This window comes from Larus michahellis, unplaced genomic scaffold, assembly GCF_964199755.1.
Source record: "Larus michahellis unplaced genomic scaffold, bLarMic1.1 SCAFFOLD_115, whole genome shotgun sequence".
Classification (NCBI taxonomy): Eukaryota; Metazoa; Chordata; class Aves; order Charadriiformes; family Laridae; genus Larus; species Larus michahellis.
The window spans coordinates 308,655-335,694 of NW_027435902.1; the positions used below are offsets into that span (position 1 = coordinate 308,655).

Sequence of the window (27,040 nt, forward strand, 5' to 3'; positions counted from 1 at the left end):
TACGACTCTCCAGGTAGGAGGCTAACATGGCCAGGAACTGACTGGATGCGGCTGGACCAAAGCAATAGCAAAATTAGAGCTACCAGTGGGCATTAAGTGAAAATCCATCCACTCCTCCACACAAGGTACACCTGGAAGCCACCCCAAGGGTGTAGGACCCAGGGCAAGGGAAGAAGATGCCTGGAGGAAGACTTTCACACACTCCTCTTGTCCCCGGGGCAGGCAGGCGGGGAGCATGGGGTGAGCAGGGAGCCATTGCTGCAGGCTCATCTCCATGGCAGCCTCTCCCCATCCCTGCGGCCCAGCCCCAGCCCCATCGAGCGCTGCCTGTGGGGCAGCCAGGGAAATGCCCTGGGAAGCCCCAGGTCCCTCACCCCACGCTCTGCTGCTGCCAGGTGGAATCCTTCAGCCCCTCTCACAGCAGCAGTGCCCCAGCATCTCCCAGCTCATCGAAACCGATGTCCAGCTCCCACAGGCTCCGGTTGGTGCCCAGCGCCTTGGCCAGGTTCCTGCAGCCGGTGCCAGTGATCTGGCAGCACCGCAGCCTGCGGAGAGATGCCCCAAAGAGGAGCCAGGGGTGCCGTCAGCCCCCCCTGGGGTTGTATTACCCGGGGGAATACAACGGGTCTCGTCACAGGTGGGATGACAGACGTGCACACACCTCACTAGGCCGTTGCCCAAAAGGAATGGCCACAAATCCCACCTATAACCCCAAAATGCACGTCCCTTGGCCAGTGAGGGACCAGCGCTGGAGACAACCCCTGCTCCCAGCGCAGCCCAAGAATATCCACATACAAGAGGAAGTGCCCATTGGACACAGCCATGAGGAGAGCTCCCCCCCCTTCCTGGGAAGTCGGCCCAGCTGGGCACCTCTGTGAAGTGCTGTTACACAGATCCACGCAGGACAGGGAAGAAACAAGAGGAACTGGAGGTCTGCGTGCAGTCTCAGGGCTTTAGTAGCTCATCGGGGTCACAGAGTCATACTGGGGTAGCTCAAAACGAGTGGATACAGGCTTTTTTTGGATGGACATGCTGGGAAAGAAGGGTGGGGGACTTGCCCTTTACATGAGAGAGCAGCAGATCACAGCCCTGGACTTCAGGGGAGCCGACCCTGGCCTCTTCAAAGACCTGCATGGAAGAATCTGATGAGAGACTGTCCTCCAGGGAAGAAGGGTCAAGGAGAGCTAGTTGACAATCAAGGATCACCTCCTCCAGGCTCAACAACCAGACCATCCATCAAACACGAAAAGGAAGCATACAGGAGGTAGAAGCACAGGAAGGTGTCTTGGGAAGAATACAGAGATGCTGTCCGAGGGCAGGGATCAGGTTAGGAAAGCCAAAGCCCAACTGGAGTTGAATGTGGTGAGGGATGTGAAGGGCGACAAGAAAGGCTTCTCTAGGTACATCCCCAGCAGAATGAATAATACAGAAGATGTGGGCCTGCTGCTGAACGGGAGCAGGGGCCTGGTCACAAAGGACATGCAGAAGGCCAAAGTACTGAATGCCTTCTTCACCTCAGTCTTCACTGGTAAGACTGGCCTTCAGCAATTCCAGGTCCCTGAGAGCAATGGGAGAGTCCACGGTAAGGCAGGCTTATCCTTGGTGTTTAAACAAATGGGACACAGGTAAGTCCATGGACCTGGTGGGACGCAGCCACGAGGGCCATGGGAGCTGACTGGTGTCACTGCGAGGTCACTCTTGATAATGTCTGGAAGGTCATGATGGTCAGGGCAGGTTCCTGAGGTCTGGAGAATGCAAATATTGCCCCTGTCTTCAAGAGAGACAAGAAAGAGGATCCAGGGAACCACTGATGTACTTTAAGAAGGTAGAATGTACTTTTAAAAAGGTAAAATATATTTTAGAAGGTAGAATCTCTCATTAAGTAAGTAAGAATAAAGAGCTGTAAAAAGGCCCTGTGAAACCAGACGCTTGGTATCAACAATAAATGCCTTCCTAATGTATATACCTTTGAAGAAGAACAGAAGGCTGATAATAAGGAACATCCCATCACAGGGGATGCCGAAACCGTCTGAAAAGCAGACAGCTGCTGGATAAGGCATAAAGTCAACAAAAATTTGCAGTAACTGGGGGGAGAGGTAAATGTGGCAGTGGGAGATCACGACCACCAACTCAAGTGGAGACTGGATTGGACCCCAAGGTGCTGGAGCATGCACATAGCAATGAAAGGACCTTGTTACTCCAAATGAAAGCGAGAGACTGTACTAACCAATAGAAATTGTTATGATAAGGTACTAACCAATTATTATAATTAAGGGCATGTATTTCTGTGTTTTGGACCATATAAATATTCGGAGGAGTTTGTAGGCCAGTGTGCTAGCTTTGTGGATCACCACCCAGCACTCATCTCTGCAGACATTAAATAAATAGCTCATACCTCTACTCTGTGCGTATATTGGCGTCACACACCAGGTAAATGACCCCACTTTGGGACAATACTCTAGGCTGGTCAGTCACCTCCATCCCAGGAAAGGTGATGGAGCAAATAATCCCGGGAACCAATTCTGATCACAGGAAGGACGGGAAGGTGACTGGAAGGACTGCATGGATTTGCAAAGGGCAAACCACGTCTGACCAACCTGACAGCTGTCTTTGCTAAAATGAGTGGCTTGGTGGATGAGGAGAGAGTACTGGATGTCATTTATCTGAACTTCAGAAGGGATTTTGACACTGTCTTCTGCAACACCCACTTAGACACACTAGTGGCTAGGAAAGGCTAGGAAAGCAGACATGAGATGGATTTAAAACATTTTAAACCGGCGGAACGGCTTGACTCAAGGTTTGTGGCACTGGGTCCACCTGGAGGCCAGTCACCAGTGGGATACCCCAGCGATCAACACTGGGGCTAATACTGTTCAACATCTTCATTAGACACCAGGACCGAGTGCACCCTCAGCAAGTTTGGAGGTGACACAAAAGTAGAGGAGTGGCTGACAGCCCAGGCCTTGGCTCGCAGGTACAACTGCACCGATGGGGTCTGTGCTGCCCACAGCAGAGCCTATGGGGAACAGAGACGGGCAGGTGGGCACCTCGTTCAGAGAACCTTTTCTTCTGGGTTGGGTTTTAAAGCTTCCTTGGACAAAGGTATCCCAAGAGAGTGTCCCCACCAGCAGTGACTGTGACAGAGAAGCATGGCTGAGAGCGCACAGCCCAGCAAGAGGAACTGCCTGGAAACACTGAGGCATGTGTTTGGAGATCGATAACTGTAGCCATGCCCAGGTAGCCAGGAGTCACACAGATCAGCCGACAGAGGACTGTGGTAGTAGTGGAAGGAAATGGCAGGGGCACTTTCTCTTTGAGCATTTCCATGAGTCTTTTCACTCCTGTCAGTGGCATGTTTTTGAGATACACCTGTGGATTGGCCCAGTTGTTGTGCTTCGTTTCACTCTGTGGAGCAGCCTCAGAGGGTGGGAACTGGGTGCCTCTGTGATGAGCTGGCCCCAGAAGTTCTACTCTGGGAGCACAACTAATGCGCTCCGGCTGTCTGTAGGCTTCCAGTCCATAGCACAAGCCCAAAGGTAAGCCGAAAGGAAAGCAACCCAAAACATCCCAAGAGTGAACGTCAGGCCCTCTACATCAGCAGTTTTGTTCACAAAATCACAGAATGATAGGGCGTGGAAGGGACCTCTGGAGATCATCTAGTCCAAAACCCCTGCCAGAGCAGGGTCACCCAGAGCAGGCTGCACAGGAATGCGTCCAGGCGGGTTTGGAATGTCTTCAGAGACGGACACTCCACCACCTCTCTGGGCAGCCTGTGCCAGGACTCTGCCACCCTCACAGGAAAGAAGTTCCTCCTCATGTTGAGATGGAACTTCCTATGCTCAAGTTTGTGCCCATTACCTCTTGTCCTGTCCCTGGGCACCACTGAAAAGAGCCTGGCCCCATCCTCCTGACACCCATCCTTTAAGTATTTGTAAGTGTTGATAAGATCCCCTCTCAGCCATCTTTTTTCCAGACTGAAAAGACAGAAGTTCCTCAGCCTTTCTTCATAACAGAGATGTTCCAGTCCCTTCATCATCTTGGTAGCCCTTTGCTGTCCCCTCTCCAGCAGTTCCCTGTCCTTCTTGAACCGGGGAGCCCAGAACTGGACACAGCACTCCAGGTGCGGCCTCACCAGGGCAGAGTAGAGAGGGAGGATGACCTCCCTCCACCTGCTGGCCACACTCTTCTTGATGCACCCCAGGATGCCATTGGTCTTTTTGGCCACAAGGTCCCATTGCTGGCTCATGGTCATCCTGTTGTCCACTGGGAGTCCCAGGTCTCTTTCCACAGAGCTGCTCTCCAGCAGGTCAGCCGCTAACATGATGCGTGGGATTATTCTGTAGGAATGTGTCTGAGAGAAAATGGCCATGTGAGCCAGCCTCCCTACTATGAGAGATTAGATTAAGAGCAAAACAGGTGGTAGAAGATGGAATTAGTATATGGGAAAAATGAGAACTGAGAAGGTAGAAAACATGTTGTGCTAATGACTAAGCAATTTACTATGTGAATTCTTGTAACCAATCTGATCTGTGAATGAACTTCATGGACAGCGCGTGGACGGTGTAACTAGCTAATCAGAAATAAGCAAGTAGCATGTACAGCTACAACACAGGGTATAAAAGATGATGATCTGTGCTTAATAAACGGCTTCTGTTGATTCACATTGGATCGTCTGGAGTCCAGTTATTTCTCCTCATTATTCCTCCCCAAACTCCCCATGTATCCAATGTCCCAGCTCTTCTCTTCTTGCAAATTTGGGTGCAACCTTTCATCAGACCCATCTTCTCAATAATTCCTGCTGGTTCTTATCCCCAACCATCCTTCCCACTACTTTGGGCCCATCATGATACAAGGCCTGTACTTGAGCCCTGAAATTTGTGATGGCAGCCCCAGGGCCAAGAAGGCTGTGAGGAAAAAGGACTGATGGGAGAGGGAGTGTTAACAGCATGTGAAAATCCCTAGGGAGCCCTGAGTCCCTCACTACAGCCTCTCCAGCCGGCAGGAGGGATGCTTCAGCCCCTCGCACAGCAACTGCCCCCCAGTGTCTCCCACAGACTCAGGCTGGCGCTGAGCACGGCAGCCAAGCTGGTGATCTGGCACCACTGCAGTCTGCAGGGGAGGGACACAGGAGCTGTGGGACTGTCACAGCCACCAGGAGACAAGCCATACCCACCCACCCACCAGCCTTCCCAGTTCAGTCCCACTAGTCCGCGACCCTGAGCTTCCCCAGTCACTGGGCTCTCCCCAAGGCTACAGACAAAACAAATTTAGAATTTCTGGGCACTTTGTTTTGTTCACAAAGTCCTCTCAGTGGGCACCCACTAAGATTCCATCAGGGAAGCAGTAATTGTGCCGCTCATTCCCATGGCTTGGCAGAGCACTCTAGAGCCACAGGAGATGCCCAAAATGGCTCAAACACCCAGGCAGAGGTGGCAGAGATGGCACAGGGCCTGCACAAGAGCCCCAACGCTCAACACAGCAGCCAATGTAGAGATGGGAGTAAAGGCAAGGACGGGGAGGGAGCCTTGTGGCCCAGCCCAGGATGACTTGCCCATGGCAGAAGAGGGACTTCTCACAAGGATGTGTCCTCTGCCCTCCTCTGGTGCCTGCTCACGTGGGACTGAACACCCCGGGCTCAGCAGACACCAGGTCTGGGGAAACAGGCACCTGGAAGGGCACCACTTTCACACGCTCCTCTCGTTCCCCGTGCAGGCAGGTGGGGAGCATGGGATGAGCAGGGAGCCAGCGCTGCAGGCTCACCTCCATGGCAGCCTCTCCCCATCCCTGCGTCCCAGCTCCAGTGTCATGCCAGACCCCATCAAGGGAAATGCCCCAGGCGGCCCTGGGTCCCTCACCCCATGATCTCCAGCCGGCAGGTGGGTTGCTTCAGCCCCTCTCACGGCAGCCGCACCCCAGCATCTCCAAAATAATTATCACCCAGGTGCAGCTCCCGCAGACGTGGGCTGGTGCTGAGCATGGCAGCCAGGCCCCCGCAGCCGGCGCTGGTCAGCTGGCAATGTCGCAGGCTGCAAGGGAGATGCAGGAAAAGGAGCCACAAGACCATCACAGCCACCCGGAGAGATGTAACCACCCACGTGCCTCTCAAAGGGCCTATGCCCACACACCATGGCCACACACCCTGCCCACACTCATGGGATCCAGTGCTTGGTCAAGGGCTCGGCGCTGGAGCCACCGCCTGCTCCAAGCCCAGCCCTTGGCCTCCTCTGAACCCATTTCTTTCCAGAAGGGAACAAAGGGCTCTTCTCAGTGCTGCCTAATGGAAGGATAAGAGGCAACAGCCACAAGTCGCAACACAGGAAACTCATTAGACTTCAGATCTCTCTGTCCCCCGTCCCTCCACCATAAGTGTGGTCAAACAATGGAACAAGACCCCGGAGGGACTGTGGGATCCTCATCCTTGGAAACATTCCTAACCCAGTGGACAGGACCCTGAACAACTCATTATGGCAGCCCAGCTTTGAATGTGAAGAAGTCCTACATGACCTCTGGAGGACCCTCCTACCTAAAGTACTTTATGATTCTGGATCTGGGCAAGACCCTGCTGGTTAACTGCCCTTCTGCAAATGGCTGGAGCTGTGGAGAGTCTGGAAAACAGGCCTATTCCTACAATCCTTCAGACCCTGCCTGCCTTCAGGACATACACGTAAGGATGCACTCCTTCAACCGAAAACGTGACAACACTAACTCCCCCTTTGCCAACCCAACCCTTACTGCTGGGCTTGCTCATTCATGGCAGGGTTGCAAAATCCCACCATGCAAAGGCTGATGTAAAGACCTCCACTGGCCTCTCCAGGACATCCTTCTTCTGCCCAGCTGTTCTTTTCCTGCATGGAAGAGAGGGCAAGCAAGACCATTTTAGTTGTCCAGCCCACCTGCCTGTGTTTTGGGATCCATTTCCTCCCACATTAGCTCCATGCGACCACCCTAGCTTCAGCCATGTCCCATGTCCCAGTACAACAGTGGGGACCTCAAGCTCAGCAGCACTTTCACCCACCCCATCATCGCGGAAGAGCTGCCTTCCCTCTTAGGTGTTATATCCTCTCTCAGCGCACCTCTCTGATGAGCACCATTTGGGAGACACCGCTTCCATCTCCACATCCCAGCTGGCAGAAGCAGCTGCCCAGCCCCAGCCCCACAGAGTGCTGCCCAGGGAAATACCCTGAGGAGCTCCGGGTCTCCCACCACAGTGTCTCCAGGCAGCAGGAGGGATGCTTCAGCCCCTCGCACAGCAGCCGCAGCCCAGTGTCTCCCATCTGCCTGTCTTGCACGTCCAGCTTCTTCAGGCTCCAGCTGGTGCTCAGTGCTGCAGCCAGGTCCCTGCACGCGAGGCTGGTGAGCTGGCACTGCCACAGGCTGCAGGGAGACGCACCAAAGAGGGGACGGGAGTTATCAGAGCTGCTGGAACAGACACACCTCTCACAGGGAAAAACCACAGGGGTCGAGTCCAGCCTGGTATTGACAGCTGGTGCCATGAGCAATAGCCCCAGTACAAGGGCAAGAAGCTACCTCAGGAAGGCTGGCTATGGGATACAGCCCGTGAGGGGCTGTATCTGACCAGGTCTGTGGACACTCAGAGCCCCAGCTGGCCCAGAATCCAGGTGGGCATGCTGTTTGGGGGTACCCATTCACCAGCCCCACACACGATCACTGCAACGTGGAGCAGGACAACAGACCTGTTTTCTCGCACTGCGCTTGCATCTGACTTGCTTGTGCTGTTGAGGCATTCTTCACCACACTTCCTCGGTGTTGGGGAGGGAACTCTGGGATCTCTCTTCCTGACACTGATGGGGAAACAGGTGCAGGGTAGTGCCCAATACTACCACACCTCCTCAAACTCCTCGCCAGTCCCACTGCTGACCTTGGAAGTGCACCTACAGTGCCGTGAAAGAAGACTGTGCTTTGATAGTGCCCAATGCCACAAGAAAGCCTCACCACAATGAGGAGGTTGCACCCCACAGAGGAGAGGGGATAGAGGCAAAAAACATGCTTTTACAGGGGTTATGGTTTTTCCAGTACCAAACTCCTGAAAAGCCTTCTGCAACATGAGACATCTCTTGCCCCGTCTCAGGAGTCCGGGCTCGTTTTCTGCTCTGCTGAGCATCTCTTCCAGCTCACTCAGGACTCGTGGGCACTTGCCTTGCCATACTGCTGAGAGGTGAACAGATCTCTCCTAGCTGGCTACCAGAGCCCTTTTCCCAATCAAGCATAGCACTCTTGTGAGCAGATCTCCACCACAGACTGCCAGCCTGCACAACGCCAACAGAGTCAAGTGCATCAAGGGAGAAGCCTGCAGCTTAACCCCTTCCAGACTCAAACAGGGTGGTCCAAGCTTTTTGCTCTGCTTCTCTGCTAGGTCCCTCTCTGAATCCAAGTCAAACCTTCCAGCCTTTCAGACCAAGGGCTACAGGGAAAGGGGTAGTGAAAAAAAAAAACAGGTTTGCATTTTCAGGAAGTGCAAATGAAAAGGCTTTTAAAAATATCTTTGCAGTGCCTCCCTCTACTAGGGCAATGTGGTGGAGATAAGCACCTGTATTTCCTGCAGAGGAAAAACCACTCTGGCTTGGTCCTTTCCTGGACCTAGAAGAGGCTTTGTAGAGACAGTGGATGGCTACACAGCTCCGCAGGTCCTTTATGGAGCTGCTCACATAAGCAGGTCTCAACTCCATCAGCATGGTCTCCACAACAGCCTTAGTCAATCCGGAATAAAATGAGGAAGGGGTCGGGGGAAGAGTTTTGTTAATAGGAACGTGAGAAGAGTCCCTTCGCTATAATAGCATTAGTTTGACGGGAAAGCAAACTACCATTTTTCTAGCATTTTTAGTTATTAAAAAGGGAGAGAAGACCAACTTAGTGGCTCAAGGAACTTTGTCACTGTGGTGGTCAAACAATACAATACTTACAAACAAGGTCTCTCTGGGGGTCCTGGAATAACCTCATTTTCATGGTCTTCCCATGTAAGGAAGTACCATTCAAGATGAAGGGAGTCCAGTCCCTTCCAGTGTTTGACACAGAAGGAGAAAACCCTTTGATCAGGGTCAGGCTGATGTCTCTCAGAGCAATCCCCGTGAAAGGCTCCAATGCACGGCTCACAAATGTTTCGTCTTGACTCTCGAACAAACAGTGAAATATAATCAAGTCATAAATCACTCTATCAGAACCTGAAGCTACTCCTTGGCTTATCTGAATCCACCTCAGCAAATCTTCCTCAATTTGAGGTGAAGTTTCACATCCAGTTATTTCCTTCAGCTTCTTCTTTAGTTCCTTGTTGAACAGGCCAAACAGGAATCACACCACTATCAAACGTGTTTTACATTCACTCTCATTTTCAAGCACTACCTTTATTGTCTTCTCAGGAGTCCTTGAGTGTCCCCTTGCATCCCCATCATCCCCCAGTGCATAGAACAACACTGCAAAAAACTCTTGAAAACTCAGATGAATGAAGCTGTAGACAGTCACGCACTCCCAATCTTTTCTCAGAACACTCTCATTCATAAAAAGGGAGGAGAGAACTGGGTGATTTAAGACATGTTCCTCAATCTCCTTTTCCTCAAAGAGCATCTCCTGCTTCCAGATTCAATCAGCAGCCAGGCAGCAAAGTCTGCCCAGGAACTTCTTCAGATCCTGCTTCAGATCTTCTTTCCCACACTTGAGTAATCTGGAAAGGTAGGACACCTACAGCTCTGTGATTGTTGTAGGAGCCTGTGAAAGATCTTTCCCTTCATCAAGTTCTTGTTCAAGAACAGCACAGATGGTCCAACACGCGACGGGTACAAGGCACATGGTAAAAAGAATGTCATTTCTTTTGACAAAGCTAATGGCTTTCTTTGCTTTGTCTTCATCCATGAAGAACTTGTGGAAATATTCCTCCCTCAGCTTCCTAAAACCCCAGTATCTCTGCAAAACACTCTGTCTTTAAACACTGCTCCAGGCTTTGAAGAGCTGTTGGTCTTGTGGTGATGAGTAAGGAGGACTCTGAAAGGAGAGTCTTCTCCAATACGCTGCTCAGAATAATTTCCATGGGCTTCTTTTCCTCAGCACTTGAGCATAAATTACATTTTGGTTGTTCCAAGGAAAACCTCATTTCATCAAAGCCATCAACGATGAACAGAAGCTTCTGGGGATTAGCCAGGATGTCTCTAAGTGGTGCCTGTCAATCAGGACAGCAATCTGACATCAAGTCACCCAGACTCAGCATGTCCTCCTGCTAGGAAAGGTTGATCTCTACAGCTTATGTAGTAAGCATAGTCAAACTGCGCATAAAGGGCTCTGTTTGCCCAGTCTAACATGATCTTTCTTGATGTCACCGTCTTTCCAATCCCTGCAGCTCCCACTAGCACAAAGATCTGTGGTATTTGCCCTCTTTTATCAGGCTGAAAAAGAGTTTCCACAGTGATGGTAGGGTCAGCACCTTCCCTACTGGCCTCCTCATGTCTCATGTCAAGAACACAGGACCTTGTGTTCTTGTTCAGTTCTGTTCTGAGTCTTTGCAACCTTCATCAGCTTGGCATATCTGCTGCTTAGAGACGTGTTCCCAGCCTGGCGAGTGTTCACCTCTCTAGAAGTGCAGAACTCTCTTGCTGCATGGTCTCTGTACTTCTGCCTGTAATCTACACCAATGAGAAACATGAGCACCACCTTCTAATAAAGGCAAACTTCGCATTAGCCTCTCAAAATTATTCCCACAACACATTCCCAGTATGCAGCACTTGTTCTACACGACGGTTTTAGATTTCCAAAGACCTTTACAATGGCTTGCACTGAGTAACCACCTGAGCAATTCTATCTACCTCTTATTTAGGGAAGGTGGGGGGAACCAGCTCCTCCTCACACGGCTCCATTAAGTTTAACCAAGTAGGGCAGAAGGAACCCAATGGAGGAAGAACACATTCGTGGGAAAGACTGGTGAGTATTTACTTGGAAAACAGTTGCTAAGCATGCTCCTCTTTCCGTAAAGCACCCTGGCTTCTCTACCAAAGCAGGAGAGGACTTACACCTTCGTTTCTCAAATGGAAGACACATGGTTAATGGTGTGTCCCCTGGCCCAAATCAGACTCGGAGAGCAGAGCTCCAGCCAACCTCCACTGCAATAAGCGGGTGATACTGTCGGTTGCTTAGAGAACACCCACTGAATCACCTCTCTTCTTCAAACTCTGACAGAAAAGGAGGATCTGATGTGTCCCTTGTATTCCCTACGTGCACAGATGGCTCTGCACCGTTATCTCCTGGCTGAGATAGCTGCGTGTAGCATAGTGGCTTCTGCTGAAATGTCACATACCGTCAGCTGATGTTCCGGGACTGGGAGCTGAAACTGCAAAATGAACATGAGTATTACCATAGCGGTGTGGCAGAGTCCCAGAGACAACACTCAGTGGCAGCGGATCCCTCATGAGCCTGCCCAAAATCCTAGCAGATAAGGCAGAGTTCTGCTACTGGTAGTGCCACACGAGCACTGTGAACGTTCCCTGTCCTCTGCAAATCAACCTGCCTTGACATTGGGAAGGAGCCCCCTCTCCTCCCGGGGAGCCCCAGGTCCCACAGGGGGACATTCTTCCGTCCCAGAGCAGAACAAATTACCTGAGCTGCGGGCCACAACCCACCCCACCTCATCAAGAGGGCACATAGAGCCCCAGAGCAATCGTGGCAGCAGTCCCCAAAATGGGCAAGGGTGGCATTGGCAGGAGGGGGGCCCTGCAGCTTTCCCCCCAGCAAGGAGAGCACTGGCCTCCTCTCCTTCTCCCCTTGCCCTAGGACTTGAAATCTGCTCTCAGCCTTTTGAGGAGGAGCGAGCTTCATGCTTTTTCCAGGGAGCAGGCAGAGAAAAAGAAAGAAAAGCTGTCAGTAACCTCCTGCTTCCTCACCTTCTTCTTCCTTCTGCCTCAGGTGAGCTACCATGTCTCCCTTCCAGCACATGGACGGCCACCTTCATCCACTGCAGCCTCTGATCCGCAGCACTTGTGCACGCCCTCAACTGCGTCATCAGTGTGGGGCGGGTCTCAAAACACCAGAGGGTGAAGGGTTAAGGCAAATACCCCGAACCCACAGACCTAGCAGGGCAATTGTCACTTTGCCTGGCACATAAATATTTCTTGAGAGACATATGCAGCCATCTGGCCAACCCTGGATAAGCTCAGACCAACAAAAAAGAAAATAAAGAAAAAGAAGGAAGAAAAAACTCTTCTGTCAAGGAAGCAGTAAAAAAGTGCAAAAAGGGAAGTGGTTTGGGGAAATCAGTTCCAATGGTCTGTATCCCCCCAACCACATGTGCTGTGTGTGTGTGTGTGTATTCACTAGCAAACTTCAGGAGCAGGGGGGCCTCGGGTCCGGGCTGGGGTCTCAGGTGGGCAGGAGTCGGTGCTGGTAGCTGGGGGGACCTGTGGGTGTTGGGTGCCCGTGGGACGGGGGTGCGAATGCTGCCTGTGTGGAGCAGCAGCACCGAGCTGGACCCATGGGGTAGGTCAGGGACCCATGGGGTGGGTTAGAGGGCTGGGGTCCGGGCAGGGGTCCCGGGTGGCAGAGGTGCCGTGCTGGTGCTCAGGGTCCCGAGCGTGCCCGTGTGCCTGCAGGAGTGACCGTCTGCCGGTGCTGGCCCCGGAGGAGGAGGGGACATGGCTGCAGGTGCTGGTGTGTGATGGGGGTCCTGTGTGCGGGTGCTGCTGGCGGCAGTGTCTTGGCTGTGTCAGGCTGTGTGACCAGCCATGTCTGTGTCCTCTCTGTGTCCTGTGTCCGTGTGTGTCTCTGGGAGACGTGCTCAGCTTCGCCGCTGGTTGAAGCAGCAAAGGGGAAAGCAGCAGCCCTGTCCCTCGTCCTGGGCAGAGACCCTGGGTCCCTTGGCACTGGGACGACCAGGCTACAGTGGCCAGGCAGGAGGCGGCCACTCCTGACATCCCTTAACAGTTTCACAGTTGGCAGGATCTGGTCCAGCCGTGAGCATTCCCGAGATTACTTCGTTACTTGTCTATAATGATTATGTGATGGGGGACTGATCCCTTGCTAATGTGCCCGCAATGATATACTTGTAACCAAACTGTTAGAAGGTTTCTCCCTTTGTAGAGCACTCTCAGCATCTTCCACAGAGGGACGACATCGGCACTGCGAGGAGCTGCAGGGGCTTCAGCCAGGCAGCTCCGTAGCACTCTCCTGCCTGACGGCCTGGAAGCTGCAGAGACTTGATTTTACACTGTTTGAGGGCTTGGGGACTTTTGCTCTTTTCTAGGCAACAGACAAGTCAAGCTGCTGAACTACAGCTTTTTAATGATGAAGGAAGAACAGTAATGTTTATTGAGAGCTTGCTCGCCATCATGTTATTGATAAATAGGTAGATAAACAGGGTACAAACAGGCAAATTTAACCTGCAGCCAGGCAATATGTAAAAGTATTGCTCAATATTTGCAGCGCGATTACCGGGATCTGGGGAGAAATCAAACACATAAGTTAAATGCTGTGAGTTTGTTTTATAGCCTCGGTGCTGTGATGGCCATGTCACAGTGAGCAGGAGGGCAGTTGTGCCTGTGTCCCCATGGTGTCACAGTGAGCAGGAGGGCACCAGTGGCTTGTGTCCCCGTGGTGTCGCAGCAGGCAGGAAGGCAGTGGTGGTTGTGTCCTGTTCATGTCACAGCAGGCAGGAGGGCAGAGGTGGCTGCATCTCCATGGTGTCACAGCAGGCAGGAGGGCAGCAATGTTTGCGTCCCCGTGGTGTCGCAGCAGGCAGGTGGGCAGTCGTGGCTGTGTCCCTGTGGTGTCACAGCAGGCAGAAGGGCAGTGGTGGCTCTGTCCCCGTGGTGTCACAGCAGGCAGGAGGGCAGTGGTGGCTGTGTCCCCGTGGTGTCACAGTGGGCAGGAGGGCAGCGGTGGCTCTGCGCTGAGGGAGGGGTGGCCCCCGCATCCTGGGACTGGGGTCCCATGCTGGAGACTCACTTCATTCTGCTCCCCCTCAGAGCCAATGGAGCAGCACCCAGAGGAGATACCCCCGTGCTCATGGACAGGGTTTTGGGAGCGCTCACCATTGTCCGTGGCTGCACCCACCATGAAGATAAAGACCTCAACGCCAAGGAGGAGGGTGAAAACTGAGCAAGCCCCCAACATGGGGGCATCACTGGATGTTGGGGTGCTCTGCATGCATCTGTGAGTAGTGGCAGAGGGAGCCAGGAGCCCCTTTGGCCACAGGGAAGGGTCTGTCCTCCCCTTACCCATGGGCCTGGGGTCGAGGTGAGTGGCTGCCTGGGAGCATGAGGGTGACGGGACAAAAGGGCCCAGAAGTGGAGAGGAGAAGGCAAGGGCAGGATGGGGAGGGGGCTTCTGGGGTCAAGAAAGGAGCTCTGATCTTTGGGTCAGTGGAGCACTGTTAGGAGCCAAGCAGAGCCCAAAGCTGAGCCTCTTTCACCCTTCCAGTTCTCTCCCCCATCCCACTGGGGAGGGAGTGAGTGTGTGGCTGCATGGTGCTTAGCTGCTTACCAGAGTTAAAATATGACAGGCTCCAATTCAATTCCAGCCCCTCCTCAAGCTCTTACTCTCCTCTGGCCCATGCTCAGACACCAACTCGGCTATCGGCCCTGCTCAACCTTCAACTCAAATGCAGCCCCTGCTCAAGCTCTTACTCAGCTCCAGCCCATGCTCTGGCCCCTTCTTGGGCTTCGACATCTCTACTGGTTCATGATGCCACTCAACTGAAGTCCCTCCTTGGGCTCCCACAAGCTGCTGCCACTCCTTGCTGTGCACTCAGCTCTGTAGTCCTTGGGCTCCAACTCTGTGCCAGCCTCTGCTCTGGCTGCTACAACCTTCAGCCCCTATTTGGTCAGCCACTGGTCTTTGATCTGTCTCAGACAGTACTCATTCAAGATTGTTACCAGAGTTTAGGGGCTGGAGCAAAGCTGGTGAAATGTCCAGAGACAAGTGGATGCCACAACAGATGCCAGCTCTGAATGGCCATCAAAGCAGGAACTGGAGCTAAGGAGGTAATAGCTCCCCAAGGAAGATGCAGAGACAATTACCTGCTCTATCTCTTGTATTTAGAGCAGGTGCAGTAGTGCTGTGGATGCCTAAACAGGGGCCAGAGACAAGCTGGAGCCCCAGCAGGGGCGAGAGCTGAGTAGGGGCTTGAACAGGGTCTGGAGCTTAGTTGGAGACCAGTAGGTTCCAGATCCAAGTAGCCTACTTGGACAGATACTTGGCTCTTCATCCTACTGCAGGTGCTTCTCAAATCAAGACCCTGTTCAAGACATTGCACCCATTTTCAAAAAGGGCAAGAAGGAGCAGCCGTGGAATGACAGGCTGGTCAGCCTTATCTCAGCCCCTTGGAAGCTGATGGAGCAAAACCATTTGTTTGATTCCTTTGCCTACATCCAGCAGCTGTTAGCGTCCAAGATGCCCTGGGGTAGCTGAAGTATCAGTATGCTGCTTGGAAACCTGACCCAGCACCTATGGGAGCTCTTCTGAAGCATTAGCTGGTCACCAGTTAAAGTATTTCCAAACACCTCATTTGAGACAACTTCCTTCTCTCCATTAAAGCAAAGTCTAGACTAGTTGATTAGAGATGGATATCTGCACTGAGGTATCTGGTGTTTGAGGAGACCTGTCTCCTCCCTTTCTTCACCAAAAATGGAGTCCCATATCATTAAGCCAACGGGAGTGTGCAAATCTGGCCACACAAAACTGATGTTTCACTGAAGTTGGTCGCCCTGCTTCCCAGTATCAGGTAAAAGATACTGTGAAGAACCCAGCTGGCTGACTCACTCTTTAGTGAGTTGTGGAATGCACACTGCTGGGACGGGAGCGTTTTTAGGGCACAGGTCTCTGCAAGAAGCAAAATGCTCTTTTTTTTAATGATGCAGTCCTGACTATAACAGAAATGTTTTGAAAATGTCAAGAAAAATGAAAAAATCAAGAAGGATAAGGGGTTGGGGCTTTGAGCAACAGAGAAGAGCCAGGAACTGCTGGTGTATTTGGAACCAACAGGGAAACACCTGTGAAATGCCTCAAAGGAATTAGGGTGTGTTCCTCTAAAAAGGTGTCATCGTCAATAGGCCAGCAGAAGTGCCTCTGTAGGCACCCTGCACACAGCCCGGATAACAAGCAGGAGAATCTGGAAGCCACCGTGCATCTAAAAAGCTACAATCTAGTCAGTGAAACATGGTGGGATGAATCACACGACTGGAGCATTGCAAATTATTCAGAAGTGACAGTCAAGATAGGGTGGGTTGGGGACATTACCCTCTTTGCAAAAAATGGATTGACTGCCCAGAGCTGCCAGAGAAAAGAACGAGGAACAGGTTGAGAGCTTCTGGGTAAAAACTAGGGACCAAGATAACAAAGGAAACCTCGTGGTTGGTGTTTACTACAGGTCCCCTGACTAGGAAAAACCTGTAGATGAAGCATTCTTCAACTACAGGAAGCATCACACTTGCAGGCTCTGATCCTGCTGGGGGACTCCACTCATCCTGACATCTGCTGGAAAAGCAGCACAGAAGATATAAGCAGTCTTGAAGAGAGTTGAAGATAATTTCTTGATCTAGATGACAGACAGTCCCATCAGAGCAGAAGCATTACCGGACCTGTTGCTTACCAACAAAGATGAACTAATTAGAGATGTCAAGACTGGTGGCAGCCTGGACTGCAGTGATCAAACCCTGGTGGAATTCACAGTCTTGAGGGATATGGGCTTGGTGAAGAGTAGAGTCAGGACCCTGAATTTTAAGACAGCAGATGGGACCCCCTGGGAAACTGCCCTCAGGGACAAAGGAAGTGAACGGCCGCTGGCAGCTCTTGAAGGACATTTTTCAGAGCACAAGAGCTCCCCCCGGTGCCCAGCCCGTGGCCAGCACTGCTTCTATCGTGCTCTGGGGTCTGCCAGGGTCTGGACTGGGAGAGGAACCAGGCAGGATTGACTATTCACCTAATACAGGCACTGAAGCCCAGAAGGAGAATGAAGCTGATCACATCTCAAAGAACAGACCTCACCTGCTCTGTGATCAATGGCCAGGTCTGGAAATGGCTGATATAAGGGCTTGGGTTTGGAAGGAGCGTCCGGGGCAGTCTCTTTGCCTGTTCAAACAACAAGAAGCTGGGCTGGATCTTTGAAGTCAGGGATCATGTTTGAGGACCCCTATGGGTATGACAATGCTCTACAGGGCCCCAGAACCTCCTCCACATGCTCCCTTCTCCTGTGGGGCTCCCAGATGCTGCCAGCCCTGCAAAGGGTTCAGGAGAGGACTTGTCCTCCCTGTGGCCTGGCTGAGGAACTTCGTCCCAGCGGTGTCATTGGTTATTTTACACCTCTATCTCCTATGGAAAAAGTGCTGGGAGCAACGGCGATTGGAAGGGTTGAGGTCATCCACTTCGGGCCTAAGCAGGCTGACCTGTGCAGCAGAGGAAAGATTAAAAAGTTCTCAGGGAGGTTTTAGAGTTAGTGCTGCTATCGCTAATAACAGTAATGGTGGAATGTACATCTTCTTCATTAGATAACCAAAGTTATCTAATTTTAGTCTTGTCAGCCATTCTTACCTTAAAAATAATAAATAAATAAATAAATGCTGTAACTTCAATATTTAGCTTCTTGCATGGGATTTTTAGAATAATGCCTTTTCTCTTGGTATTATTTGTTTGGTATCAAACAATGTCTACACCTGACAGCATTTCTCTCAGAATTGCCAGGTTTATTCTCTGAGTTGTTTGTTTTGGTTTTTTAAACATAAAAGGTGAAGCGACAGGTCCAGGTGGTGTAAAAACACAAGGGAGAGAGCCAGCCAAATCATCCTGGGGTGAGCAGGATGCCAACTGATACCCAGGAGCCCAGGCCACAGCCATGTTGCTGCCGTGCTTCTACAGCCAAGAGCAGAGGGTGCTCATCACGTAGGGGCCACGGCTGGGCAGCTGGGAGGGGAGACCCTTCAGTAGGTGTTAGATATTTGTAAGGGTTTGGGATTCAGCCTCCCTAACTATAAGGCCTGGACTAAGTCACTCAAAGTGAATAATTTACATTTACGTGGTTATTTCTCAAAGACACCATGTGTGGTTCACTGTTTCTTTATCTTGGCTAACAAGTTTTGTCACTTTTGCTCTTCTTATTCTCTGTGGCTTGTGAAGAGCCCACTCTGGTCCAGGGGAAAAGTATGTGGAGGAAGAAGCGGCGGAGAGGAACTGTTATGGACTGACTGAAACCCTCCATTCCCCATCCCACTGCGCTGCTCAGCAGGGAGGAAGTAGAGGAGTCAGGAATGAAGAGTGAGGTTGTGTCTTGGGAAAAGAAAGGGGTGGGGACAAGGCGTTTTAGTTTTCTCTTTGTTTCTCACCACCCAACTCTATTTCTGTGGGCAACAAATTAAATTAATTTTCACCAAGTCAATTCTATTTTGCCCATGATGATAACTGACAAGTAATCTCCCTTTTAACTCCACCCATAAGATCTTTTCCATCTTATTTTCTTGTCCTGTTTGAGGAGGGATAGTGAGAGAGCAGCTAGGTTAGTGTCTGGCAGCTGGCCAGGGTCAACCAAATACAGGCTGCCACTGGCTGCACTAGAACATGATTCCTCTGCACAATTTTTGGTCTAGGACATTCTCAAGCAGATCTCACTCACCCTGAGATGTCTGCATGGCAAACTTTTCCACCTTACTTAGCCATGCCAGGCTCCTGTTCTGGCGGAAGGGTTCTTACAGGCAGCCGAACAGCCACATTTCTCTGATTGTTTCCAGACGTGTCTTCTGGAATGTCATGTCTCTGTTCCTGGAGGGCTCAGGTTTTATTGGGGCAGACCTACCATCCCCTGCGCCTTGGAGGTATTTCAGAGACTTCCAGTGAAAGCAGAAACGCACACTGAGGTCAAATTCCTGCCAGTCTCCAGCATCCGCACTGGCTACCTCCCCTTTGACTGTAGTGTCACTTCAAAAACCTGTTTCCCGCACCTACTTTTATTCACACCCCCTATATTTAGGAGGACCCCACATCGAAGCAGGTGGATGTGCCCTGAAGGAAGCTGCAGTCTGTGGAGAACCCATGCTGGAGTAGGCTCCTGGTAGGTCTTGTGACCCCATGGGGGACCCACGCTGGAGCAGTTCATGAAGAACTGCAGCCTGTGGGAAGGACCCACATTGGAGAAAGTCATGAAGGACTGTCTCCCATGGGTGGGACCCCACGCTGGAGCAGGGGAAGAGTGTGAGGAGGAAGGAGCAGTAGAGATTGTGTTATAAAGGAAGGAGCAGCAGATGAAGTGTCATAAACTGATGGCAACCCCATTCCCCATCCCCCTGCACTGGGAAGGAGGTAGAGAAGTCAGGAGTGAAGTTGAGCCTGGGAAGAAGGGAGGGATAGGGGGAAAGTGTTTTTAGATTTGTTCTTATTTCTCATTATCCTGCTCTGTTTAATTAGCAATACATTAAAATAATTTCCCCAAGTCAAGTTTTTTCAGCCCATAAGGGTAATTGGTGAGTGATCTCCCTGTCCTTAACTTAACTGAGGAGCTTTTTGTCATATTTTCTCCTCCTGTCCTGTGGAGGAGGGAGAGCGATAGGGTGGCTTGGTGGGCACCTGGGGGCAAACCAGTCAGTCCACCACAGTAGAAATGACAAATAGAGTTGTTTTCTTGTAAGAAAGCTCTATAATAGCTTGAATGACTCAAAGAGAGACACTCTCTTCTGTGGACAGTGTCTGCTCAGCGTGCTGCACGTGAGTTGGAGTCATGTTTGATACTGCACCACTCCAGGTTCCCAGCACCTGAAGGGATGTAAGATTATCTGTGTTCTCTTATTCTTCTGATAGCTCTGAGAAATAGGATTGTGAATGACACCTAACAGAGTCTGGGTGCCTTTGTTACTGGGATCACAATGAATCCTCACCTCCTGCTGGAAATGCTCAAGGCTAAGCCTGGCAGGGACTTGGACAACCAAATCTCTGTTCATGCTTACAACAGTGTGCTGGGACAGAGGATCTCCAGAGGCCCCATTCCAGCGGGAACTCATTTATGAGCCATTGTTTGTCTTGGTATTGTAGGAGGTTTGGAAGTCACTCGTTCAGGCCAAATCCTCAGTCCAAATCCAAGATGGGACGATGGGCGAACCCAAGAAAAGCAACTTGAGGTGCTGAGGATCATCTTTGCAAAGATAGTTACAGAAGAAGCACCTCTTCTCCTCAGCTTTGGTGGAAGGATCCCCATGGAGGTGTCAACCATGCTCGAGTGCCTTAGTGGGCTGGTTTTGGCTGGGATAGACTTAATTTTCTTGACAGTAGCTATTATGGGGCTATGTTTTGTATTTGTGCTGAAAACGGTGTTGATAATACAGGGATGTTTTCACTCATATGTAAGCTGAGCACTGCTTACAGAGAGTCAAGGACTTTTCAGCTTCTTATACTGCCCTGCCAGCGAGGAGCCTGGGAGTGCACAAGAAGACAGGACAGGACACAGCTGGGACAGCTGACCAGCCTACCCCAACTGATCAAAGAGATATTCCATGCCATGTGATGTCATGCTCAGCCTAGAAAGCTGGGGTAAGGAGAAGGAAGCGGGGGTGTATGGAGTTAACGGCATTTGTCTTCCCAAGTAACCATTGCATGTGATGGAGCTCTGCTTTCTTGAAGATGGCTGAACACCTGCCTGCCAATGGGAAGTAGTGAATGAATTTCTTGGTTTGCTTTGCTTGCATGTGTGGCTTTTGTTTTACCTATTGAGCTATCTTTATCTCAATCCATAAGTTTTCTCATTTTCACTCTTTGGACTCTCTCCCCCATGCCACTGAGGTGCGTGTGAGCGAGCGGATGTGTAGTGCTTAGATGATGGCTGGGGTTAAACCACAAAGCTTTTGCTTTCCTTGCAAATCTGGCTGGTGGCCATGACTGTGGATATGCTGCCTTCTGTGCTTACTGGGGCTGCTCAGAGCCACTGTTCCACCATCCTGCCCTCTTGGGCTGCTCTTCTCATCTGTTGGAACTGTCAGGCTCCTTGGAAGTCATGGTGATGCATTCAGAGAGACAAGATGGACAGAGACTAAAATCTCTTGCTCACTGAGGGTGAACCTGTAATTCAAGGGAAAGTTGTTCTTCCCTCTAGACAGGGTATCTTCTCCTTGCAGTCCAGGGAGCAAGCATACAGGGAGCCACAAGTGGACATATTTTCAAGAGTTTCCAGAAAAGTCTTGTGAGAGCCTCATATTACCTGGAGAATACAGAAGCACGGGTACACCTCTGACCATAAAGTTGAGTGAACTCAATCCCTCCTGTTCACAGAATCATAGAATGGTTCGGGTTAGAAGGGGCCTTAAAGATCATCTAGTTCCACCCCCCTGCCCTGGGCAGGGACGCCTCCCACTAGACCAGGTTGCTCAGAGCCCCGTCCCACCTGGCCTTGAACACCTCCAGGGATGGGGCAGCCACAGCTTCTCTGGGCAACCTGGGCTAGGGGCTTACCACCCTCACAGCAAAGAATTTCTTCCTAATCTAAGTCTCCCTTCTTTCAGTTTAAAACTGTTACCCTTCGTCCTATCGCTCCATTCCCGGATAAAGAGTCCCTCCCCATCTTTCCTGTAGGCTTCATTTAGGTACTGGAAGGCTGTTCCTGCACTTCAGGCTCCTCTCTCCAGCCATGCCCAGGAGGCTGGAAGGTTGACATTTCCTCTAGGTTGGAAGGGCAACTGGTAGGATGCCTGGACATCTGTCCTCCTTCTGGTGAGTCAAATGAGGGGACAAGGTCTGGTGATGGACAGCACTGGACCAAGAAGTACAGACCAGTTGTGGTGATGGCTGCAGGGGTCAGCTGAGAGCCCAGTCAGTACTCAGTAGGTCAGTCATAATGGGACAGGTTTGAGGTGGGTTGTGAAAGGCAAGTCAGGAGGTTGGGATCAGGGCCAAGTCAGTGAGGAATGAGACCAGGTGGGACCGTACCTGCAAGAGGGAAAGGGCAAGGGGAAAACCTGAGCTGAAAAGCAAGTGTCTGAGTGTGGATTGGCCTCTCTATGGGACCTCTCTATGGGGCTGGCCCTGGGCCCACACAACCCACTGCCCCCAGGTGGGACAAAGGCATCTGCCTCAGGGCCCTTTGCAGTCTGGACTCTATGGGGCACCAGCTGAGTAAAGGAGGCCCTTTCAGGGATTTTTTTCATGCTTCTTCCTTAATGGAAAGTGTCCAACAGCTTGGGGTGAGAGGACCTCATTTCCCATGTTCAGTTATTCCCTGTGCTGAGAGGTTGAAAAAAGAAATCTCAGTTCCAGAAATATCCTTAAGTGAAAATATGTCATGCCATGTTTGGGGAGCAGAGAGGTCCAGCTTCTAAGGGATGGAGAACTGTGAACCCAGCACAGGAGCACAGCCACCAGGGCAGGGATCTACCTAGCAAGAGGACTGGGGCAGGCCTGGAGATGGCGGCCTGGGTCAACTGGGAGTCCAGATCATCAGATGGCTTTGTGGTGATGCAGCAGGATCAAGATCAAGACAGGAGCACAGATGAGCAAATCAGGATTAGATTCAATGAGGGTAATGAGGGTCAGAGAGAGGCCAGTACTCAACAGGCAGGTCCACAGGGACAAGGCAGGTCCCAGGTCTTGTTATTGCCCTTGGGGCCCTGACATCAGCAGGACTGGGAGCAGCTCTGTGGAAAGGCCCTTGGTGCTGTGGTGCACAGCAAGGTGGCTGTTAGCCATTTGTGTGCTCAAGCAGCGAGGAGTGCACACAGCACTGAGGGCTGCATGAAGAGGAACATGGCCTGGAGGTGACAAGACATGATCCTTGTTCTCCAGTCAGCACCTCAGAGAACATAACATCCCTTCATCCTATCACGCTCCAGGCCCTTGTGCCTCAGGGAGAGGTTCAGAGGCCCTCTTCCAACAGGGAACAGAGCCTGTCACCTGAGGAGGACTCAACCCATCCAACAGGGCAAGTCTCTGTGGCTGGAGAAAATGCTCCTGGCTCTGGCTCTGCCTCTTCCTCCCTACTGGCCACTGGAGCAAGCTGGAGGGACCAGCTCAGGCCACCAGGGCTGTATTAGTCTAAAAGTCAATGACAGCGCAGTCATCTGTGAGGAGAGGGGCTGAATACCATTTCTGGGATCCCATCATGTCTTGTGTTCTCGATAACCAAGTTCAGACATGCCCGTGCTCACTGCTCTGCCTCACTTTCCCTTTTTGAAAGAGCAGGTTTCAAGTCTACCCTAGAGGTTTTAGGGGAGCTCAGCCCTTTCTTGAGATGGGAACGCGGTTCCTACCAGCTCAGAGCTGTCATTCCACCAGGGAATCAATTATATTCTGTTTATTAAGAGTAATCCTTAGGGAGAGCTGAGACACAGAGAAAAAAAACATGTGGGAGACTGAACACTGCTCTAAACCCCAGGACACACTGGAGAACAGGAGCATTTGGGTGCTGCTGAAAAGTCACTGCAGGAGCTGCTGGGGGAAGACAGCAAGGGCAGAGACAGGGTTTTGACAGGGCTGAGACACTCTGGTTTGCAGAGAGCCCAGGGAAAGGAACAGCATGGTGGAGAAAAAGCAGAGAGTGAGACCCTGACCTCAGTCCTCATTTCCAGCCACTGTCAGCACAGAATTCACCCCTTCATGCTGAGGTAGGTGCTGAAGATGCTGAGGGTGGAAGGGTGGAATCATTCTATGATTCTATGATTCTTAGATTCTAAGTAAAGTCTGGGTGTTGTTGATGAAACTGCTGGATCTTTCAAAAGAAGAAACTTGTAAGGGGAGAACAGGGTCCTGTCCTTTCCTGCATGTCTTCCAACCCCAGCCCCCTCCTTCCCCCAGAGACCCTGAGTCCAGGCACCATGGACCAGAGAAGCTTGGGAGGAGCTGGTGGTGCTGGGTTACAGCTGGGCTGGGGTGTGTTTGACCATCCCTGGGCACTCACTGCCTTGGCTGGGATGGAAGACGTGTCTGGGCAGGGTGTTTTCAGCCAGACTGCCTGTGACCTTCATTTTGCCACACAAATTGCTGCTTTGTTTCTGTTTTTTTTTTTTACTTTTTCTCTGATTGTATGATGATCATGTAGGTTTTGATCTACAGTGGTCATGTTTCTCACTTCTAGTCTGTGAGGAGGGCTGGAGACATTAGTGACTCTGCAGTGACTCTAGTAACCTCTCCTAATGGTGTCTGTCATCATCACCTGCAGAAGCAATTCATCCAGACCAGGAGATGGGATTTCAAGGGATCCCTCTTCCAGGGAGTGCTGAGCAGAAGGATGTTTCTCAGGCATGGACTTCCCCTGGCTGCACTCTCAGGCATGTTCTGTGCACTTTTACACGCCCCCGACCCTGCTCTTGTGCCACCTCACCCCCAGGCACCCTGGGGACACCCTTGCCAGTGCCCAGCAATGCTGGGCAGTGAGCCCTGTGAGCACAGATGGCTGGGATGACCTCATGAGGTCCTGCTACTGGTCTGGGATGTGTAGGGAGGCAGCCCCAAAGCCCTCAGGAACCACCAACGAAGAGGGAAAGACATGACTGAAATGATCCTCCCTGTCCCTTTCCCTTCCTTCCTGCACAGTCTCTCCTGTTTCCCGATTCTCTCAGTTATGGTTTTCCTCCTGTTTAGTTTTTCAACTTCTGTACCAGTTTTTCCTCCATGGTTTGATACACAAAGTGATTTTAGGCATCCTCTCAGAGAGTCCCACAGCATCGACAGCCCCACCCTGCTGTTTCTCCAAGGCAGGAATTCCAGACTCAGTTTGCCAGTGGAAGTGATTGTTCTGGGTCAGTGTGGGAAGTAAGTGGCTTTGGGGGGACTCCTACATGAAGTGCTGGGACCACTTGCTTTGTGCAGCGTCCATCCTCTTCTTTGGAGGGAGAAGGGTCTCTGGTGTCGCATAGTTCACACAAAGGACTTTCAGAGTGAAAGGAGTGTGTTATATCCAATACCTTTCTCTCTCCTGAGAGCAGAAGGACCTCTGTCCTTGATACCTAAACTGGGTCTTCCTGGGAGCAAATTTGGGCACACGAAGGAAAGCTCTCTCAGAGAGACCAAGTGCACGTTTTGGTTTTGTTCTGTAGCGAGAAACATGCAGCTCTACAGGGCAGCTCAACTCCTTGGTATGAGGAGGTCTCTGGAAGAAACGGTTTCGCTGCTGTCTCTAGGCACAGAGTCCACAGAGTCAATGTGAAGAGATTTCTTTAAAAAAATCTTTTTAAAAGTAAAGACAGAAATACACATTCCTTCTTGGTGCTCCTCTTCTTGGGAACTGCAGAAATAAAAGAGAAACACCACAGCATGGATGGAGGGCAATGGGTCAATGGGACACCACCAGTGGAGTTCCTGCTGCTGGGAATGAGTGATGATCCCTCTCTCCAGACACTGCCCTTCATCCTTTCACTTGTCATCTACACTGTGACTGTCTTTGGGAACATCCTCATTGTTGTGCTGGTGATGGCAGATCAGCATCTGCGCACCCCCATGTACTTCTTCCTGGACAATCTGTCCTCCTTGGAGATCTGCTACAGCTCCACCATCTTGTCCCGGCTGCTGGCCAGCTTCCTGACTGGGGACAAGACCATCTCTGCTCATGGCTGTATGGCTCAGTTCTACTTTTTTTCCAGTTCTGCTGGTACTGAGTGTTACCTGCTGGCAGCCATGCCCTATGATCGGTACTTGGCCATCTGCCAGCCCTTACTCTATGCAAGCCACATGACCTGGAAGGTGAGTCTCCAGTTGGCAGCTGCGTCTTGGCTGGGGGGATTGCTGCTATTTGCAGTACTCATCTTCCTCTTATTTCAGTTGAAGTTCTACAGCCCCAAGGCAATTGACCACTTCTGTGATTTTACTCTGTTGATGGAGCTCTCCTGCAGTGACACCAACGTGCTTACAGGGGCCGCTTTAATCTTTGTCTTCTTGGATGCAGTATTCCCTTTTCTGTTCACACTGGCCTCCTATGTGTTTATCATAGCTGCCATCCTGAGGATCCCGTCCCATCAGGGCAGGCAAAAAGCCTTCTCCACCTGTTCCTCTCACCTTACTGTCGTCACTCTCTTCTATGGCACTCTTATCATTGTCTACATGCTGCCCAGGACAACTCCACCGAGGCAGCTCAACAAAGTATTCTCCTTTTTCTACACTGTCCTCACCCCCCTGATTAACGCCCTCATCTCCAGTTTGAGGAACAGGGAGGTCAGGGAGGCCCTCTGGAAGGTGCTCAGGAAAGCAAAGGCCTGCACCCAGAACTCCTGGCGTGAGGGTGACAGTAGGAACAAACCACTTGCAAGTCTTTCACAAGGGCAAGTGCTGAATACTGGGCGCACCTCCAGAAGTGTGTGCCACTGCGCCTACTTGAAACTAGCGCAGGGATGAAAGAGGAGAGTTCTCATAAATAAATACTCTTGTAGAGGACAGACTGTGAAAAATGCAATGGGTTGGCCTTTCCCTTCATGATAAATGGTTTGGTGACCTTATTTGTGTGAACTTCTTAAATTACAGTTCTCCTTTACTGAGAAAGTAGAAGACCAAATTTGGGACAACATCCGAGTATCATCCAGACAAGCATGAGGGCATATCATTCCCTCCTCTGTTCCCTGAGGGGTCAACAAGCCCCTGCCCCAGCTGCACTCCTCTGGCTCCAGCTGTACCTTTGTTCTTTTCTCTTCACCTTTCTGGTAGGGAAATAGGGACAGCCTGATCCTAGCTTCTTCACCTTGAAGGATCAGGCTTTCCTTCTCAGCCATATTTCTCCACTGGAAAGCCCTGATTCAGCCTTCCTCCAGAGCCCAGGGACAGGAGTGGGCTTGGGGTCTGCATTCCCACAGATCTCGATTGCTTCAGTCCCCTTTGGGATGGGAGCCTTTGCCACCAGCACACACAGCTGACTCCTCTTCAGCTTCCTCACCAAGAGCCCTGTGGCCTCTTCTGCAAAGCTGTTCTCTGATCACTTGGCCCCTAGCTGACGCTTTGCACGGGGCTTTTGGGTTTACTGCACCCCAATGTGCAGGACTCTGCCCCTGCCTTGGCTGGATTTCAGGATGCTCCTGAAAGTCCCATTCTGCAGCATGTCATATAATAGAATCATATAATCATTTTGGTTGGAAGAGACCTTTAAGATCATCAAGTCCAACCACTA

At 51.2% G+C, this 27,040-nt stretch overlaps 1 protein-coding gene and 1 pseudogene across 1 annotated transcript; one reads left to right on the top strand and one right to left on the bottom strand.

The window, feature by feature from the left end:
- Positions 1-5,896: 5,896 nt before the first annotated feature.
- Positions 5,897-11,913, bottom strand: LOC141736758 (NACHT, LRR and PYD domains-containing protein 3-like; annotated as a pseudogene).
- Positions 11,914-16,529: 4,616 nt separating this feature from the next.
- LOC141736759 (olfactory receptor 5B21-like) lies at positions 16,530-26,277 on the top strand. Its single transcript, XM_074571328.1, has 4 exons — positions 16,530-16,758; positions 20,002-20,193; positions 22,298-22,474; positions 25,181-26,277. Exons 1-4 carry the CDS (start codon positions 16,530-16,532, stop codon positions 26,275-26,277), a joined length of 1,695 nt encoding a protein of 564 aa, XP_074427429.1.
- The last annotated feature ends 763 nt before the right edge of the window (positions 26,278-27,040 follow it).

Excerpts from the sequence above, each read along its gene's own strand:
- LOC141736759 (XM_074571328.1), top strand. The coding sequence starts at position 16,530 with ATGACAGACAGTCCCATCAGAGCAGAAGCATTACCGGACCTGTTGCTT. Across the intron at positions 16,759-20,001 it reads TGCCCTCAGGGACAAAGGAA|GAGGTTTGGAAGTCACTCGT; the intron begins GTGAACGGCCGC and ends TTGGTATTGTAG. Across the intron at positions 20,194-22,297 it reads AACCATGCTCGAGTGCCTTA|CACAGGAGCACAGCCACCAG; the intron begins GTGGGCTGGTTT and ends CTGTGAACCCAG.